Genomic DNA, 18,821 nt, shown 5'->3' with positions numbered 1-18,821 from the left:
GGGGGGGCAACAGGAGCTCTGTGAAGGAAAGCACTAACCCTCTGCTCCCAACAGGTGGTGCTGACTGAAGACTTCCGCAATTTGAAAGCCATTGGGGAATGGGGGGAGCAGCTGGTCTACTCCTTCCTGTGTCACTGGAGAGACGGCGCTGACCCCGGGCGGCCCACCCATGTGCTGTGGTGCAACCAGAGTGGAGAGAGCGGCCGGCCCTACGACTTCAGACTGAGCTTTGGAGCGACCGGCGAGCAGGAGGAGGTGTTTGTGGAGGTCAAGTCCACTGTCAGGAAGGAGAAGACCTTCATCCAGCTGTCCGTCAACGAGCTGGAGTTTGCACTGAAAAAGAAGGAGTGTTACCACATATTCCGAGTGTACAGCGCAGGAGACGCTCAGAACGTCCGCCTGTGCCGCATCAGGAACCTGGCACACCAATTGCACACCAAGACACTGCCGTTCTACCTGTTCGTGTAGCTGTGCAGACGCCAGAGGCGGCGTCCGTGATCACTGCTTCCCTCTGTTCACTTCGTTTTAACATTTGAATTCTTAGATGAACTGACTTCACTTTACTGAAGGATTCTTTTTAATTAAAATGCTGTCTCTGCTGCAGCGTCTTGGTCTTTTTGTGAAGCATCTTAACCACAAATCTCAGTAAATGTACAGTGGACTAACGGAGCTCCGGTAACGGATGATAAGATTTGAAGACGTGCATGTTACACCACCATCAGCGTCCCGCCCCCATGGGCCAGAGCTCCTTACCCATAAGGAAGATGCAGGAAGACAAACATTCATGTAGTTTTATTAACTCAACTCAATTTTATTTATATAGCACTTTCATACAACAGTAGTTGAGACAAAGTGCTGAACACAATAGTAAGAGACAAACATTAAAACATGTTAAGGGGGGGGAAACATAGAGGGAGATAAAACTATAGAAAATAGTAAACAGTTAGAAAAACAGTGGTCTCATATTGGGTTAAAAGCCAAAGCATAAAAATGGGTTTTTAAAAAGGGTTTTAAAAATGGACATGGGCCCCTTGGCAACGGCGGCTGTGTCCCCTGGGTGCCGGCTTCCTGGGCCCGGCGGTTCTCTCTCCGCGCGGTGGGGGGGGTTTACATTACACCTGAGCCTGGGGTGTTCATGTCCCTGGGGGGTGGGTCCTGGTCCTTGCCCCTGAGTGCTGGGCCCCGCCAAATTTCCAACTGTGGCCGAGCCTGGTCGGACCATATTTACAACACCCCTTGTGGGCCCCCTTTTTTCCCCGGGGTTCCCCCCTCCTAGGGCGGGGGCGGCGGGCCCCTGCCTTGCTCCTCCCTGGACCAACCGTGGGCCGGGTGGGTGGATGCCTGGGGTGCGGAGCGGGTCTCCCTTGGGGGGTCTTGGCTCGTACCTGGGGTTGGGGCGGGGGGATGCCCGGAACTCCTGGGTGGCGATGGGGTGCTCCTCTGGGGCTGTGGGCGTCCTTCTCCGGTGGGGCCCTGGGTTGGGCTCTCCCGGCGCGGCGGGGGGGCTGCTCTCCTGGTTGGGCTGGGGCGGCGCTCTCTTTCCCTCCGTGCCTCCCTGCTCTCTGGCTCTGGGGGCCTCGCGGCGGTCCTGCTGGCCCTGGCCTGGGTGGCGGGCTTGGTCGCCCGGGCGGCGGTTGTTCCCTGCCTGTTCCCGTGTGGCGTTGGGGGATTCCGGCTGCCGCTGCTGCTGCGGCGGGGGTCTTGGGGTGGGGATGGCTGGTCACTCTCCCTCCTTTTTTTCACGCTCCACCATCCATTTTAGAAGAACATAAACACTCACCTGAGCACAGGTGTTAGCTCACCTTTGCACTAACAGTTTGCATGGTTTAATGACTGAAATTTTTCACACTAGTTGGTTTAAAGGCATAGGTATGCGTGTGAACACTATCTGTTTTGTGTACATGTCGACATGTGGACATTTTTTTCAGCCAGCAGGTGTGTTGATAACATTTGAGTGTGTGTGTGGACAGGCCCCGCCCTTTTTGTACTACATTTGAACCTTACCGTAACGATAAACAACCAGTAAACTTGTTGCTTTATGCTGCTTCATGGTCTTATCCCCCCTCCCCTCCTACCCCCCTCTCTCTCTAACATCCCTCTCTCTTCTTCCCTTCTTTCCTTTTCCGTCCGGTCCAACACCAAAGATTTTCAAACATGATTGAAATCAATAAAGTTTGGCCTCAATTACAAAAGGGGTTTATTCAGGCATACCTTTGGTTTGTCTGAAGATTCATAACCCCTCTTGTTAAAGTAAAATATGTCCAACACAAGAGGCCCTCAGCTCTCATCTGCCTGCCCAGCTGTTGGACAGGACAAGTAAAAAAAAAAATAAATAAAATAAAAATGGACAGTGAAGGGGCTTCTATAATGGCCAGCGGCAAAGTATTCCACAGCTTTGGAGCGGCTACAGCAAAAGCTCTGTCCCCTCTGAGCTTCCGTCTGGACCTCGGTACCTCCAGAAGCATCTGATCAGCTGATCTGAGGCACCGGGCCGGCGAATAGGGAGAGAGAAGCTCAGAGAGGTACAGCGGGGCAAGACCGTGTAAAGATTTAAAGACAAGTAGAAGAATCTTAAAATGAATTCTAAAATGCACAGGCAGCCAGTGAAGCGATGCTAGGTTCGGCGTGATGTGGTCTCTCTTGCGTGCTCCAACCATAAGACGAGCAGCTGCATTTTGAACACGTTGGAGACGCAAGAGAGACGACTGGCTGAGTCCAAGATAAAGAGAGTTGCAGTAATCCAGCCGGGATGTGATGAAAGCATGGATTACTGTTTCAAAGTGTGCAGGTGTAAAAAAATGTTTTACCTTAGCCAGTTGACGAAGGCTTAAAAAGCATCTGTGTTTGTCTGCTGAATCTCCCAGCTGATCCGGGGGGGTCAGGGAGGGTCTCTGTCATTGACCTGAGGTCAGAAAGAGGTTCTTCCTGCTTATGTGATGAATGTTGAAGCTCAGAAGCTCCTCCCCTCCCTTCCACTGGTAGCCTTGTCCTCTCAGGGAGCTGTCTGTCAGGATGGGTCAGAGGTCAGGGGTCAGAGGCTAAAGATGGTGATGGCTCTGTCAATGATCATTTCCTTTTTTCCAAACAATCTACGTCGGGGAATCAAGAGAACTCCTTTATTACAAAGCCCCCCCCCCCATTCTGACTCCTGCTGCATCCAAGTGTGGTGTAGAAATTTCAGCCTTTATTTAATTATTATTTTAATATTTTAGTTATCAAAAATTGACAGGACAGTAGTCATCCAGGTACATTTTAGGAGTTGTGTAGCTCCTACCTCTTGTTTGTGTATATGATATAATATATATTTAGTGATCTGCCACAGGCTGGTCACCTGTCCAGGTAAACCCCGCCCAACAGAAGCCTGGTTGGCTCCAGCAGCGCTGTGACCCTGAAAGAGATTCAGCAGCTTCTGAGGATGGATGGAGTTTGAAGGAGATACACAGAAAGTAAAATAAAGTAAAAAGAAACCATCATAATCCCAGATTATTGCAGATAATCAACATAAATCCATGTTATTCAACTAAAAACTCAACAATGCTAACAGTATTCATATCAGTATCAAAAAGAATCTACAGTGGCAATAAGTATTTGGACTCCCAACGTTAAAGTGCCTAGGATAGCACATAGTCCTAATGGACTTAACCCTTGTGCTATCCAAGGCACTTTAACACTGGGAGTTGGGTCATCTAGACCAGTGTTTTTCAACCAGTGTGCCGCGGCACACTAGTGTGCCGTGGGAGATGGTCAAGTGTGCCCTGAGAAATTGCCCTCATTAACTGATCCAAAAGCAATTACCATCTCCAGGAAATCAGCTCTTTGTTCATACAAACAGGCCCTGATAAAACACTGAGAAGTTAAGAATATGGAATATCATAAAATTATTTTTTCTTTGTGTTTATATGATTCTATTAAAGACATTTTGATAAGAATAACGGGAAACCGCGATTTAGCTGCAGCTATAACTGTGTAAGGAAAAGTCCCGCCCCTTTAACTGTCTCCACCAATCATTCTTGAAGGCTTAATCACATGTCATCAGTCTGACCAATCAGAAGTGGTTAAAGTATTCACTTCCTTGTTTCGATTTAGCGCAAAAAAGTCTCTCAAAAATACCAGCTAAAGCTCGTCTTTAGCGGTGTAGCTTTCCACATAATCTGGTTTCAGACTGGAACAAGTGAACAAAACCATGAAGCTCAAAGACGCTGGTCTTTCGGCGGTCGGCGGATTACGGGCACTACATCTCCCATGATGCAGTAAAGTGACTGTCTTAGCGCACAATGAGTCACTCCTCTCAACGTCTTAAAACAACGAACACACATCAAACAGTTTTTGAATCTTTTGACTTAATTTTTAATCTTCTTCTTCTTTAGCAGTCCGTCGATGTCGACGATGACGCGGGGAGGAGCTTGTGCCTATGGCGTATGTGGGAGGACATCCCAATTGCTGTCTTGAATGTCCTGTCGCAGGTTTCACACCTGTAGGTCGCTTCAGTGGGTGGAGGTGCTGGTTCTAGTCTACGCTGCCTTCTTTTTAACGATAGCTGAACATTTCGTTCTCTGATAGCAGCAGCAGCGCCGGTCACCACCCTCCTCCATGTCACACGGTCTTCAGCTTTTCCCTTCCAGTTGTCATATTGATTTATGTTCTTCAGGTGTCTTTTGAATACGTCTTTAAAGCGTAGTAGCGGGGCTCCAACTTTTCTTGCTCCTTCTTTCAATTCTCCAAAGAAAACAGCTTTTGGTAGTCTGGTGTCTTCCATGCGTATAACATGCCCTGCCCACCTTAGCTGACATGTGGTGAGCATTTCTTCAACACTCGGCATTTCTGCCCTATTCAGTACCTCGAGGTTTGATACATTATCTTTCCATGAGATGTTCATTAGTTGTCAGAGATGTCTCTGCTGTACTTTATAAAGACTCTTAATATGGCGTTTGTAGGTGGTCCAAGTTTCAGAGCTGTACAGAAGTGTTGGCATTATGATGGCTCTGTAGACTTTTATCTTGGTTTTCAGGTGGATTCCTCTCTGGTCCCACAGACGACTTCTCAATTTTCCGAAGGCTGACGCTGCAGATTGAATTCTTTTTGATATTTCTGTGTCTATAATTCCACTATTGGAGATAGTACTTCCCAGGTAAGAGAACTTGTCTACTTCAGCCAGTGGAGTACAATTCAGGAGCACTGTTCATGGGTTTAGCTTTGCATTATGGGTGTCTTGGATTAGGACTTCTGTTTTCTTGATGTTGATTGTTAGTCCAAATCTTGCGGAAGCTTCAGCAAAGGCTGTCAGTAGCTCTTGCATGGCCTGAAGACTTTGAGTTACAAGTGCTGAATCATCTGCAAAGAGCAACTCCTGTATCAGTAGTTCCCGTGTCTTGTTCTTTGCTTTCAGGCGCCTAAGATTGAAAAGATCTCCATCGCTTCTGGTTCTAATAAAGAGGTCACCAAGTTCTTCTGGCATGCTTTGTAGGACTGCAGTAAGGAAAATATTGAATAAGGTTGGTGCAAGAACACATCCTTGCTTCACACCATGTCCCACACTGAATGCGTCTGAACAACTATCACCACAGCGGATACTAGCAGTCATACCATCAAGAAAACTACGTAACACTCTAATAAAGGTTTGTGGGCAACCGTAACGACTCAGTAGTTTCCATAGGGTCTCTCTGTGAACCGTGTCAAAAGCCTTGCTGAAGTCCACAAAGGTGACAATTAGTGGTTGGCGTTGTTCAGCACACTTTTCTTGCAGTTGTCGCAGTGTGAATATCATATCATGAGTAGATCTGTTGGCTCTGAAGCCACACTGACTCTCAGGAAGGATGTCTTCAGCAAGAGTCTGTAATCTAAATTGAAGAATTTTGGCAAGTATCTTAGCCGCTACTGAAAGAAGTGAAATTCCCCTGTGGTTTCCACATTCTGCACGGTCTCCTTTTCTTTTATAAATAGTCACGATGATTGCATCCTTGAAATCTTGAGGGACTTCTGCTGTTGTTGTTGACCAGATGTTGCGGAATAGCTGCAACAGGTGTTTTGTCAAAGCTGGTCCACCATATTTCCAGACCTCCGATGGTATACCATCTGGTCCTGCAGCTTTCCCACATTTTGTTCTCTTAATGGCCTTGTCAAGCTCTTCTGTGGTTGGTGGTGTATCCATGTGATACCTGACCGGTAGTTGTGGAATGTTGCTGACAGCAACATCATCAACGGTGGTCTCTGGATTCAGCAGGAGGCTGAAGTGCTCTCTCCATCTCTCCATGATCTTGCTTTTGTCTGTGTGGAGCACGCTGCCATCAATACTCTTCACTGGGTCCAAGCAGGCACCCTTCGGACCATACACTTCCTTCAGTGATGCAAAGAAGGCTTTGGAGTCATTTCGGTCTGCAAGGCTCTGGATTCCATCTGCTTTCTTGGTCCACCATTCATTTTTCATTTGCCGCAGTTTCCTTTGGAGCTCAGATTTTACGGTCTTGTATTTCCTTTTTGTTGTTCTAGTACATCTAGGAGCTAGTGTCTTGTGGAACAGCATATTCTTCTTGTTGATAAGTTCCATAATTTCTTCGTTTGATTCATCAAACCAGTCTGCATGTTTCCTAGTGGGTTTGCCAAGCACGCCTGATGCCGCACTATACACTGTTTTCTTCAAGGCTTGCCACTGTTCTTCACAAGTACCAGTTGGTGGTGTTAAGAGATTTTCATTGATCACAGTTACAAGCTTGTCCTTCTCACTTTGTTTCTTCAACTTCACTACGTTCAGTTTCTTGGGGGGGGTTGATCCTTTCTTCTTCATAGGTGGAGGTTTTAGTTTGATGTTACATTTGGAGCGGATCATGAAATGATCAGTAGAGCACTCGGCTCCCCTCATAGCTCTGGTGCTACGAAAGTCCCTCATATCACACTTTCTTGTAATGATGTAATCCAGTAGAGTTGGGGCTTGGATCTTGGATGGTTCCAGGAGTGGTACCACTTGTCTGGGAAGTTAAAGAATGTATTTGTGATAGCCAGTTCGTGTTCAGAACACTTTGTCAGGAGCATTTCGCCATTTGAATTCATTTTCCCTCTTCCAAATTTTCCCAACGTTTGGGGCCATGCTTCATGTTCCTTTCCTACTCTTGCATTAAAGTCTCCTAATAGTATGAGCTTGTCTGCAGCAGGAGTCTCAGAGAGCAAGCTGTCTAGTGAGTGATAAAAGAGCTCTTTAACATCATCGTTGTTGGTCATTGTTGGTGCATAGGCTGAGATCAGTGTGAGATATCTTCTTTGACCAATATGAATTCTTAATGATATCAAACGGTCGTTCTTTCCAGTTGGTAGTGACTCAAGATCTTTTACAAGTCGATTTGAAATTGCAAAGCCAACCCCTGCTTCTCTTTTTTCACCTGATGGTTTGCCAGACCAGTAGAATGTATGAAAATGTTCTCTGAGTTGGCCCTGATTAGAGAAGCGAGTTTCTTGTAATGCTGCTATGTCAATCTTGTAGCGTTCCAGTTCACGTGAAATGAGAGCTGTTCTTCTTTCAGGTCGATCATGGTTGTCCAGTAGGGTTCTGACATTCCATGATGCCAGCACAAGATTAGTGGTTTTTGTACCGCTGTTGTGGATTCCCGCCGACCGCGGTTTGCCAGCCAGGATTGTATGAACGAGCAATTTTTAGTCCACCTTTTCTAGGACCTTCCCTGTACTAGGGCAGGCAGTGCATCCCTAAACAGGGCTGCCTTGTCATTGGAGCAGCTACCTTGCAATGCTGTCGTTCGTCAGCAAAAGCACGGCCATCACACTCCAACCGCCTGTGTGCAGAGATCATGCTGCGGCTTCCAGTTCATCAGACCTGCCGGTGGGCCCTCACTCCATCGCCACAGGGCTTTTCCACTCCTCTCCTAGCTTGGGCACTTATAGGAACTAGTAGCTTGCCCAGTACTGCTAGTACCCCTCTCCGTTGGTAGCAAAAGTACAGAGGCAAGGACGAACCAAGACAGTCTGCACACATGCAGCCAACTGCATCCGATGGCTGGAGCAGACCCGGATAAGGTTCTGCAACACCCTTGGTGGCCGCGTCGGCACTGCGGTGCTGGCTCATCCGCTGTCTAGCCGTTGGGATTTGTATCCTCTTCCGCCATTGTACACCGTTGGCCAGACTTTTTGTTTCAGCTGTAACCCTAGGTGGGGGGGCAAGAGGGTGCTATCACTTGCCCAAGGTGAACCCTCAGACTAGTGGAGGGAAGGAGGTGTCTTACTTCTCCATTCTAGACTGGCTCCAAGCTGGTGTCAAGCAACAAGCAATATCAACATCTAGCCACGTCTAGCCACCGCCCATGTATTAATTTTTAATACATCTTTTAGAAAAAACAGCTGCAGCTTCCAGCGTTTTCTGCAACAATTACCACAAAAATGCATGTGAGATTGCAGAGCGGCTGTAGATCAATACAGACTGAGCTTTTTCTTTTTTATTTATTTATCTATTTTTTTGGATGCTGGTGTGCCGCGGGATTTTTGTCAAGGTTAAAGTGTGCCGTGGCTCAAAAAAGGTTGAAAAACACTGCTCTAGACCCACTAGACAGTGCTCTGAACCTTTTTTCTTCAATGATTTGTGATCTTCACTGGTGTCCATGGATTACATGAAATCTTTCCACCTTTATCCACCTTTGTCATGGTAGGGAGAACACGTCTATGTAAGGGTGGGGATTATCTAAGATAGCACAAGGGTTAAATGAACGATATGAATGACCATCTATGGAAAAGTTCAGATGTTTGTTTTCGTGGGAGAAACGCTGCTGAGGACGACTCTAGGATGATGTCATGAAATGGGCGGTACCCACAAGGAGAAAGGCGGGGCTTCAGAGATCAAGTCGTCTTACTTCCTGATAAGAAAAGAAGCTAAGAAAATGACTCATATTTTAGAAAAAAAAAGGTTCTTACGTGTGCCAAAGGTCATATATGATCGTATGGATATAGTTTACTCTAAAATGCTTGAGGAAAGCTTCATATTTAGCCTTTAGCTTGACTGCAGCTCAGTATTCATGCCTGGAGCTAATGTGGGCCATTTGTGCCTGAAACGGGTCCAAACTCTCCTCGGCGGGCGAAATGCAGTCCGTCTGAGTCTGATAAGAGCTTTGTTTTCCCACAGCCAGTGAAGGCAGCATAGTCTGTACGGAGACAGCGATCCGCGCGCTGATTGGTCAGAGCGTTGGGAAGGGGGAGGGCTTTCCTCCCATCCAGCACAGCCGAGCGCTGCGGAGACAAAAGGACGCAGAGCGGGGGGGTCGGAGGATGCTGAGCGCCGCATCCCGGGACCGACGGCTCCGCGGAGGCTCCTCTCAGGACGGCGGGAATGCGCACTGTCCACCGGCACTGCGGGCTGACTGGGCGGCCCCACTGCGTCCGTGTGGGGGGCATCTGAAGGGTAAGAGGCAGTAAGCTGCATGTCCTTACCCCCCGACGCCGCCGAGGCCTGGATCCGTGAATCTCGGTCTGTTTTTGGTCACGTGTGTGTTTCTGCACTGGAGACGAATGTCAGATATCTGCGGTTTGGTCCGTGCGCGTGCGCGCGTGCTGCTTTGTGTTCCTCCTTGTGTTCCTGCTGCAGAGGAGGTCCATGCTCCTCACGTTCCTGCAGGTGCTCAGCATGCTGGTACCAACAGAACCGCGGTCCGGACCGAACCGAACCGGGCCGCCTCCTGAGAGGAGCAGAGATTCTCCACATTCACATCAAACTGTGTGGCTGTGAAAACGTTCCCGGTCCTGTTTCTGATCAGGTTCTGGTCGGTAGAAGTGAGTCAGACAAACTCGCACCTGTATACCTGATCTACAGGAAACAGTTCTACCACCACAGCTGAAGGTTCATCTCTGTGACTAAATCAACCAAACCAACACCTGAGCGTCCAAGTCTGAAGAAAACATGGGAAGAACTCAAGTCTGAAGAAAATCATCCCAATGAAAACCTCAGCAACTGTTGAGGTTGACCTCAGTTCTTCTGAACAGGTAAACAGATGAAAGCTTTATCTGCAACATCTGGAACATCTGTCCACCTCCAGAAGAGACGCCTTCAGCTCCCATCTCAGCTGATGGACAGAACAAGAAAAACTGACAAAGGTTCTTCTGTTCCTACAAACGTCAACGTCAGACAACACTGACACTTCTTCCACCAGTTTGATGTTTGTGTATGTGTGTGTTGGTGTGTGTGTTGGTGTGTGTAGTGGTGTGTGTGTTGGCGTGTGTAGTGGTGTGTGTGTGTGTGTGTAATGGTGTGTGTGTGTGTGTGTGTGTGTAAAACAGTGTTGGCTCCAATTGGTTCTGATTCCAGCGTCACCCTTCCAGAGCCAATCATCATTGATCTTTACCCTCCAGTATTACATCGGTTCTCATGTCGCGTCACGTTTAACCTTCAGGAACGGTAAATCAGTGAGATCACCGTGTGACTGACAGGCCCCATCTAACGCTGGCGGGTAAACGGCGTTTGGTCATGTGTGGATACCGAACTGATCATCAGACTGATCATCAGACTGATAACGGGCCGATTGTTTTCAATGATTACCTAAAATGATTGACAGACGACTCCTTACATTAAGAACTCCCTTAGTTTAGCCCAGACCCTTACCATTCACTTGTTTGAGGGTACAGAGAGTAGGTTCATCCATCCATCCATCCATCCATCCATCCATCCATCCATCCGTCCATCCATCCATCCATCCATCCAATACTGCTAAGGGGTCACGCTAAAGGTCACAGAGATTACCCAACACACTCCATATCATACAGGAAGGTTTAATGTAGAAAAACAGATTAAGAATAAATTCCTCACCTCATTTAGATCAGAAACATCATGTGGAAACATTTAGAATCCAGTATTTTGCAGAATAACTATAACTATAAAAACATCCTCAAACATCTCATTTTATGGCAGTTTTAAAGGTTACTGTTAAGATTCAATAGGAGGGAGTTCATGTCATGGTGCTACAAGTTTATACTACGGCAAGCCTAAACAGACAAATTTATGGAGAGTTTGATGAAAACACCCAAAACACCGTTTTGGTTGGAGGGAGTCTTTCAGCAAATGGAATGTTTCCTTTATTCTGTTGACACTCATGCGGCTTTAGTTTCTCTCCTTTACCTTCTGGGAAACCTGCTGCAGATCCATGCTGTATTGCATCGTAATGCCAGAGGATTACTAAACGCAGTAGTTTATAGTAAATACATTTGTCTTTTTGTCATTTGGCTCCAATGACACTGGTTCCAAAAAAGCAGCATAATCCCATCATTGTTTGAACGGAGCGGTGCATCTTTTTCAGACCTTTGGTGCGTCTTTGAGCTCTGTTTGTTTAGTTCACATGTGCTCAAACTGTCACAAGCGTTCAGCTATAAATAACATGAGTGGACTCTCTGGAACCACTGCTGTGCAGCCAAAGGCCAGAAGAGCCTCGTCTTGCTTTCTACCGCTTTGGGTTGGTATGGAAGCACCATCCGGCCCACCGGGCTTGTAGAGTCCAGTCCCCTCCCCTGCGCACACTGCACTGGTCAGTTAGCATTGGTCACCAAAGGTCTGTGGAGTGTTTAGCTGCTGTGGCCTCTATGGGGCGGAGTCAGAAACATGTGGAAGAACCAGAATGGCTGCTAACAGAAACTGCAGCATAGATTTCCCACTGAGGAATCCTCTCTTCTTTGTGTTTTCCACCTCACAGCCAACCTTTCCAGGTCCGACCACTCCAAGGCTGGATTCAGACCGGACACATGTGGTCAGCTTCAAGTGAACCAGAGTTCATTTTAGGTCTGAATACATCCAAGTGGACCCTGGTCCAGAACCAGGAACCGCTCTCTGACCCGTCTCTGGAGGTGGTTTCGGTCCGTCTCCAATCGAACTGAGCTCTGGTTTGCTCTGAGTTTCCTCAGTCTGAATACAATCTGTTCTTGGATCGGACCGACTGGACCAAAACAGCCACCATAGCTGGGCATTATGGGATGTAAACAGACTAGGAAAGAAGATGAGACAGCAACTCATTGAACTGTGGTCGGATCAATGCAGGAACATTAAAACAACTTCTAACGTGACACATGTTGGTTCTCACTGTTTTTCCGAATATTTAACTACTCCGAGCTCTCCGCGGGTGACCGAGCTTCTCACCCTATCTCAAAGGGGGAGCCCCGCCACCCGACGGATGATGCTCATTTCAGCCGCTTGTAGAGCTTAGCTCCCGGGATCACTCGAGCTCTCAAACTCCCCCACCACGTTAAGGTGACGGTTCACGGGGAGAGCTCGGAGTAGAACCGCTTCTCCACATTGAAAGGAGCCAGTTGAGGTGGCTCGGGCATCTAGTCCAGATGCCTCCTGGACGCCTCCCTGGAGAGGTGTTCCGGGCATGTCCCACTGGGCGGGGGCCCCGGGGAAGACCCAGGACACGCTGGAGAGACTACGTTTCTCGGCTGGCCTGGGAACGCCTTTTGGGTCCCCCCAGATGAGCTGGAGGAAGTGGCTGGGGCGAGGGAAGTCTGGGCATCTCTGCTTAGACTGCTGCCCCCGCGACCCCATCCATCCATCCATCCATCTTCCTCCGCAACCCGTCCCGGATAAGCGGAGGAAGATGGATGGATGGATGGATGGACAAATATTTATCAGCGCCTTCATCGCCGTCGTCTCCTCAGTAACTGCCCTGCAGTACGTCTCCACCAGACCAAGGTAAAAATGTTGTACAGGACGTTGATACAGACGATCAGACGATTCTGCCTCTAGTTGCTTTGCCCCGCCCTCGTAGTTCCTGACCAATGAGTGAAGAGATCTTTAGTCAAATGATTTTGTTTACAGGCTTTGGTTTGTAACAGGAAATTCTGCTTGACTGCAGTCTGAATACAGACCAAACACAAGGTTCAGGACTGGGTCCAGAACAAACGTTTTTTCCAGTCTGAATACACCCCGACTGATAGAAAGTCTGGTGTCGTAGCACACATTAGGCTTTCTAAACTAGAAGTTATTAGACCTGTAAGGACTGAAAAGAATTCATTTGAACGGGCGCTCTGACATTTTTAGGACTGTAAAGTTCCTCATCGAAGGTGTTTAATGACTTCAAACAAATGTCCAAACTGGATCAACTGCACTTGTAGTGTTTTGGTTCTGTAGTCACATGACCTTATAGGACAAGAAAGTCAGTGCTGCTACTTTCTGCTGCTGCAATAATTGGCTTTAATCAGACAAATAAACATTTTATCTAGTTTTTCTAGACAACAGCAGGTTAGAGCAGAAATGCTCAGGGAGTTCCACAGGGATATGTAAAAAGACCTTTGTGTTTTTTTTATGTGGTCTTTACGTTTCTAAAAGCTCAGAATGTGGAAAAAGACAAAACAACATATTGATGGGATCATATAGAAGAACAAACCTTCATGAACTTTTCCCATGAATGGAGAGTTGAGATGAATGATTTCTGCTCAAAGGAATAAAGTGAATCGGTACTTTGGGTTTGTCTCTAAACGAGGTCCAGAACTGGTTCTGGGACTTTGGTGGTGTGAGCACGCCAGCGTTCTGTCACAGGAGCGGAGGAGATCTGGGTTTGTTGGAGGGCCGTGTGGCTGCCGTCATGGCGGTGGCCGTTTCTGTGCCTCAGCCCGTCACTGGGTTGCCGCTGGTGCACAGCTTTAAAGCTGGTGGCGCACAGTTGCAGCACTGGAGGAGTAGTGGAGAGCTGGAAAGGTGCAGGATGTGTTTTTGTCTGTTTTGACCTCATTGGTTGCTCCTGTAGGCATCAGGGGGTGTTTAGCTGTGGGCCTCTGAGGATTTAGGTGTCCTAACTGTGGAGCAGCACTGACGAGCTCTCACCCTCACAACCATCACATGGGCTGGATCTCCTTTTCTGTCCAAATCCATCTGTCCACACAGCAGAAGACGGTCTGAACCTGCAGTTTAGACTGAAAGCTTCATCTCAGAGGGAATTCTCCTGGAATTGAGATGCTGATGATGAGAACTTTCGGGGTTTTTTTCTTCTCAATTGTTGGCTTTTCTTCAGTGGAAATTTGGCTGTTTTCATTTTCAAAACAAATCTGAAAACATCTACAGATTTCTCTTGTTAGCGTGTTGTTAGCGTGTTTCCCTCTACTGACACATACATGTCATGTGCGTGTTGTACTTTGGCCACTGACCTTCACATAAAAACTGTGATTTTTCCTTTTGATCACAACATCATTCTGATCCTAAACATCAGAACCGGTTTCTTCAAATCCACAATCAGCTTCCAGGTGTCGTTATTGTGTGCGTCCTCGTTATTGTGCCATCACACAATAATAAAGACACACACAAAGATAGCACAGTTACACCGACGCACACAAAGATAACACATAAAGAGGACGCACACAAAGGTGACACAATAACAAAATACACACAAAGATGACACAATAACAAAGACACACACAAAGATGACACAATAACAAAATACACACAAAGATGGCACAATAACAAAATACACACAAAGATGGCACAATAACGAGGACGCACACAATAACGACAACTGGAAGCTGATTGTGGATTTGAAGAAACCGATTCTGATGTTTAGGATCAGAATGATGTTGCGATCAAAAGGCCTTTTCTTGTGGCCACTCTAAGGCACACCTGTGCAATAATCCTGTCTAATCAGCATCTTGATATGGCACACCTGTGAGGTGGGATGGATTGTCTTGGCAAAGGAGAAGTGCTCACTATCACAGATTTAGACAGATTTGTGAACAATATTTCAGAGAACTGGTTATTTTGTGTATGTGGAAAATGTTTCACATCTTTGAGTTCATACCATAAAAAATGGGAGCAATAACTAAAGTGTTGCGTTTATATTTTTGGTCAGTGTGTGTAACCGGCATGTTTGCAGTTTCTGCAGATGCTCCAGGACTTGTGGGTCAGGAAGGAGAAGGAATAAACAGGAATCAATGGGAATAATGTGACTGCAGCAGAGGGTGGAGGGGACGCCGCTCACAGCTCCTCCCCCTGGCGGCTAACATTTAGGGTTCCTTCAGGGAATCAGCATTTCAGTGACGATGGCCCTGCAGACCAGAGCTGCAGACTGAGGTGGATAGAAAGCAGCTTTCAGGAATCTGCAGCTTTGAAGAGAAAGAAGGAAAAGTGTCTTTGAATTGGTTTGTGTTTGTGTTTGTTTTCTCCATTAAAGCATAAGCATTTCCCAGAATTCTTCTGGGAAGTTTCCCCCATCAGAGATAATCCCTTAGAGTTCCCTGGAAAGAACAATGAAGGATTCTCCTGCACAGATCTTCACGTTCTCATCATTCATGGCTTTTAGTCCTTTCAGCTCCTCAAAACCCTTTTTCTGCTTTCTGTTCAGGACTGCTTTGGGATTCAGCGTTAGGGTTCACTTAGGTTAGACTCTTTTGAGCCTTTTCTCTTTGTTCAGCTTTGCGGGTGTTTTGATGACAGCCTTACATATAAAGTGTTTTTTTCTCTGCCTGACTTGTTTCTGTGCAGCGGCTCCTCGCCGTTCCCCACGTTCCCCGTCTGCTCCGTCCACCTGAAGCTGCGGCCAACATGAGCTCGTCTCCGCTGGTTTCCAGAGCCAACATGGACATCCTGGACGAGCTGCAGCTGATTGCTGCCCAGAACCTGGAGCGGCTGGAAGTGAACAAGTACTACGAGGTGATCAGAGAGCTGGGGAAGGGCACGTATGGAAAAGTGGACCTGGTCATCCATAGGATGAGAGGTGAGGCTTTCTGTGTTGAAACCTTTCTCTTCCAGGAGCCTGGAGGTGTTTGAAGTCCTCGTGTGCATTCGTCCATGTGTGATCTTAGAACATTCAGAATGATGCTGAACAGCAAAGAGACTGAAGGAGCGAAGCCTTTGGCGTTATGAACTCACAGAAAAGGGAATCCGAAGACTTCATACTCCGCATCTGAATTAGAAAAGCTGTTTAGAGACCAAATGAGTATTTATGCTGAATGTGTTTGTGTATATTTAGTTACATCTGCAAATAGCTCTAACAAGTAGCTGTTCTTTGAAAAGATGTTTCAATGACTGCTTCTTTTTAAAGTATTTTCTTTAGAAAACACTAAAGTTTGAAGAGAAACTGGTGTTTTTTCCTTAAAGGCACCAAAATGGCTCTGAAGTTTCTAAAGAAGAAGACGACCAAGTTAAAGTCTTTTCTGCGGGAGTACAGCATCTCGCTCTACATGTCGCCCTGCCCCTTCATCATAAACATGTTTGGCATCGCCTTCGAGACCGACGAGTACTACGTGTTTGCACAGGAGTACGCGCTGGCAGGAGACCTCTTTGACATCATCCCACCTCAGGTACACATGCAGCTGTGGCTTATGCTGATGACACACGCGTGTAGCTCTTAGTATGTCCACACCGACTGCTTCAGACAACTCTTCCTCTGTCTGTTCTGCAGGTGGGTCTACCTGAGGCCATAGCAAAGCGCTGCGTTCACCAGGTCGCCATCGCTCTGGATTACCTTCACTGCAGGAAGCTGGTCCACCGGGACATCAAGCCGGAGAACGTCCTCATTTTTGACAGAGAGTGCCGAAAAGTCAAGCTGTCGGATTTTGGAATGACCCGCCGCGCCGGCTCGCCCGTGAAGAGAGTGAGTACCTTTGAGGTTTGTGGCCTCGCGGCGTGCGGCCTGTCCTGCCGCCGTAACCTCCCGGGTTTCTCTGCAGGTGAGTGGCACCATCCCCTACACGGCCCCCGAGCTGTGCGATGTTTCCCGCCACGAGGGCTTCTGTGTGGACTACAGCACGGATGTGTGGGCCTTCGGGGTGCTGCTGTTCTGTATGCTGACCGGCAACTTCCCGTGGGAGAAGGCCATGCCGGCGGACTCCTTCTACCAGGAGTTCATCCGCTGGCAGAGAAGAAGGACCGGCGCCGTGCCGTCGCAGTGGCGGCGCTTCACCGAGCAGGCGCTGCGCATGTTCCGCCGCCTGCTCTCGGTGGAGCAGGACCGCCGCTGCTCCGTCAAAGAGGTCTTCAGCTACTTCAGCCACTCCTGGATGCTGGACGCAGAGACTGACAACAACAACGGCAGCACCGGGAGTGGGGGAGGAGACGGAGGGGAGAAGATTGACAGAGGGAGCGGAGAACAACAAGGGGAGGTGGAAGGAACCAGCTCGGCATCTTCATCGGGGGAGGAAGACGAGGAGCTGCTGGTTGAAAGGATGAAGCAGCAGACTCTGGCGTCCAGTTCTCCCACGGCGGCGGAGCGGGGAAGCAGCGGCGCCGCCAAAGGAGGGATGAAGGAGTCCGGCCACCACTTTGTGTCCGTTTCCACCACCAGCTCGGTGTCGTCCACCAACAGTTACGACCGCATCCCGCGGGAAACTGGCTCCCCGGGGGGGCGGATGCTGGTGGCCACGCCCATTGAAATATGCGTCTGAGGCACTGGAACAGCGCCCCGTCACTTAGGTAGCTGTGCATGTGTTTGGACCTGAGCGCGGAAACGTCATTTACACGGAAAACGTAGTGACGTCTGTAAACCAATACATTGTTGTGTTAGAAATCCAGTCACTAAAAGAAAAGCCAAATAGTGTTTATTTAAGCAATACTTCTAGCAAAAAACATCAAAATGAGAACAAGAAGGAGGTCCAAGAATCTTCGTCTGAAAGGAGGAATTAGGGTGACAACCTGGGACCTTGAAGCCTCAGAAGGCTTTTCTGTTTCTGCTGTGTTTGTAATATTTGAACCATAAAGTTTAGGGATGAGTGAGGATGTTGGCATCAGGAAGAACTGCTCCGTCTTTCAGCGTTTGGATCAGATCAGAGGCAAACCGGAGCAGCAGTCATGTGACCTTCCAGAGAGCAAAGACCTTTGGGTTATCCTTCATGGAAGGATCCAGCTGGATCATCCTTTTGGAGACAACAACACGTTCAGACTGAAGTTTGGTCGCCTCCTTTTCACTCTTCTTTCCGGGTAACGTTCATGTCTTGTTCTCAGAGGAAGGCGTTAGGAGTGTGACTGAGAAACCTCTGTCCTCCTGAACTTCACTTTGTGTTTTGCCTGCTTTCCTTTTCTTTCTACAGAGATGTTTACCGTTAAAGTTTTGCCTGAAAACCACAAAAAAAATGACATCCTTTTTGTCTAAATCCAAAAAGAGATGCCAATCTTTCTGAACTGCATGATGGGTAGCTCACAAATAGAAGAAAACTATGGAAATAACCAGAAAAAAACTAACAACAAGGTCAAACGTTGTGGTGTGAATATTTTGTGGTAGCACAATTTCAATCTGTTCTTGCATTGTGTCCAAGCTGGTGTTGGGATCTCCTGAGGGACACTAGGGCTAAAAACATCTCTGAAAACCAACAAGTGTGTATTGTGTGTTCATGTTGTGTAGTTATCTCACTCAGTCTGTGGACTAAAAAATGAAGCATGACAACAAAGAGTCTGGGCTTGTTTCTCATTTCCATTGGTCTCTAAAAGGCCGTTCGTTGGGCCTGAGTGTTGAAGCAGAATAATGGATCCCGCTCCAGATGTAGGGAAGCCTTTGGCCTCCTTTTGCTTTCCAGACATGAAGCTGCAGGATCTCAAATCTCTGCTGGGCGTCTCCTGCTGCAGCACGGATGGAGATACTAGCAGAAGAGTCTTTGCATTCTGCATGTCCTGCCGCTCTGAAGAGCTGGAAAATCTGTGGAGGGTTATACAGACGCTAACTCATGACGATCTGTGACCTCACCGTCAACCTCCTGACTCTGAACAATAGACCGTCTTGGTACAGACCATCTGTGCTGCTGGCTGTTCTCCTGACACAACTACATGCTTGAAAAGCAGCCTGTAAGTCTGAGAAGCAGCCTGTAAATCTGAGAGGCAGCCTGTAAATCTGAGACACAGCCAGTAAGTTTGGGATGCAGCCTTTAAGTCTTAGAAA

The 18,821-nt window shown here is 47.7% G+C and overlaps 2 protein-coding genes across 9 annotated transcripts in view; both read left to right on the top strand.

The window, feature by feature from the left end:
• The window catches only part of LOC101162250, a 34,187-nt gene extending 33,584 nt beyond the window's left edge, over window positions 1–603 (top strand). For all 8 annotated transcript variants that reach the window (XM_011488501.3, XM_011488500.3, XM_011488504.3 and 5 more), the window contains one exon: window positions 55–603. In XM_011488501.3, coding sequence (XP_011486803.1) covers window positions 55–468 — 414 coding nt within the window. In that variant the 3' untranslated portion in view covers window positions 469–603. The remainder of the gene's footprint in view (window positions 1–54) is intronic.
• An 8,590-nt stretch (window positions 604–9,193) lies between these two features.
• LOC101172110 (serine/threonine-protein kinase SBK1) lies at window positions 9,194–18,338 on the top strand. Its single transcript, XM_011488506.2, has 5 exons — window positions 9,194–9,391; window positions 15,437–15,668; window positions 16,052–16,254; window positions 16,356–16,547; window positions 16,624–18,338. Exons 2-5 carry the CDS (start codon window positions 15,497–15,499, stop codon window positions 17,335–17,337), a joined length of 1,281 nt encoding a protein of 426 aa, XP_011486808.1. The 5' UTR covers window positions 9,194–9,391; window positions 15,437–15,496; the 3' UTR covers window positions 17,338–18,338.
• Window positions 18,339–18,821: the final 483 nt, after the last annotated feature.

Source organism: Oryzias latipes, chromosome 19 (genome assembly GCF_002234675.1).
Source record: "Oryzias latipes chromosome 19, ASM223467v1".
Lineage (NCBI taxonomy): Eukaryota > Metazoa > Chordata > Actinopteri > Beloniformes > Adrianichthyidae > Oryzias > Oryzias latipes.
The sequence above is the reverse complement of the archived record's forward strand: the minus strand, read 5'-3'. Positions and strand labels throughout refer to the sequence as shown.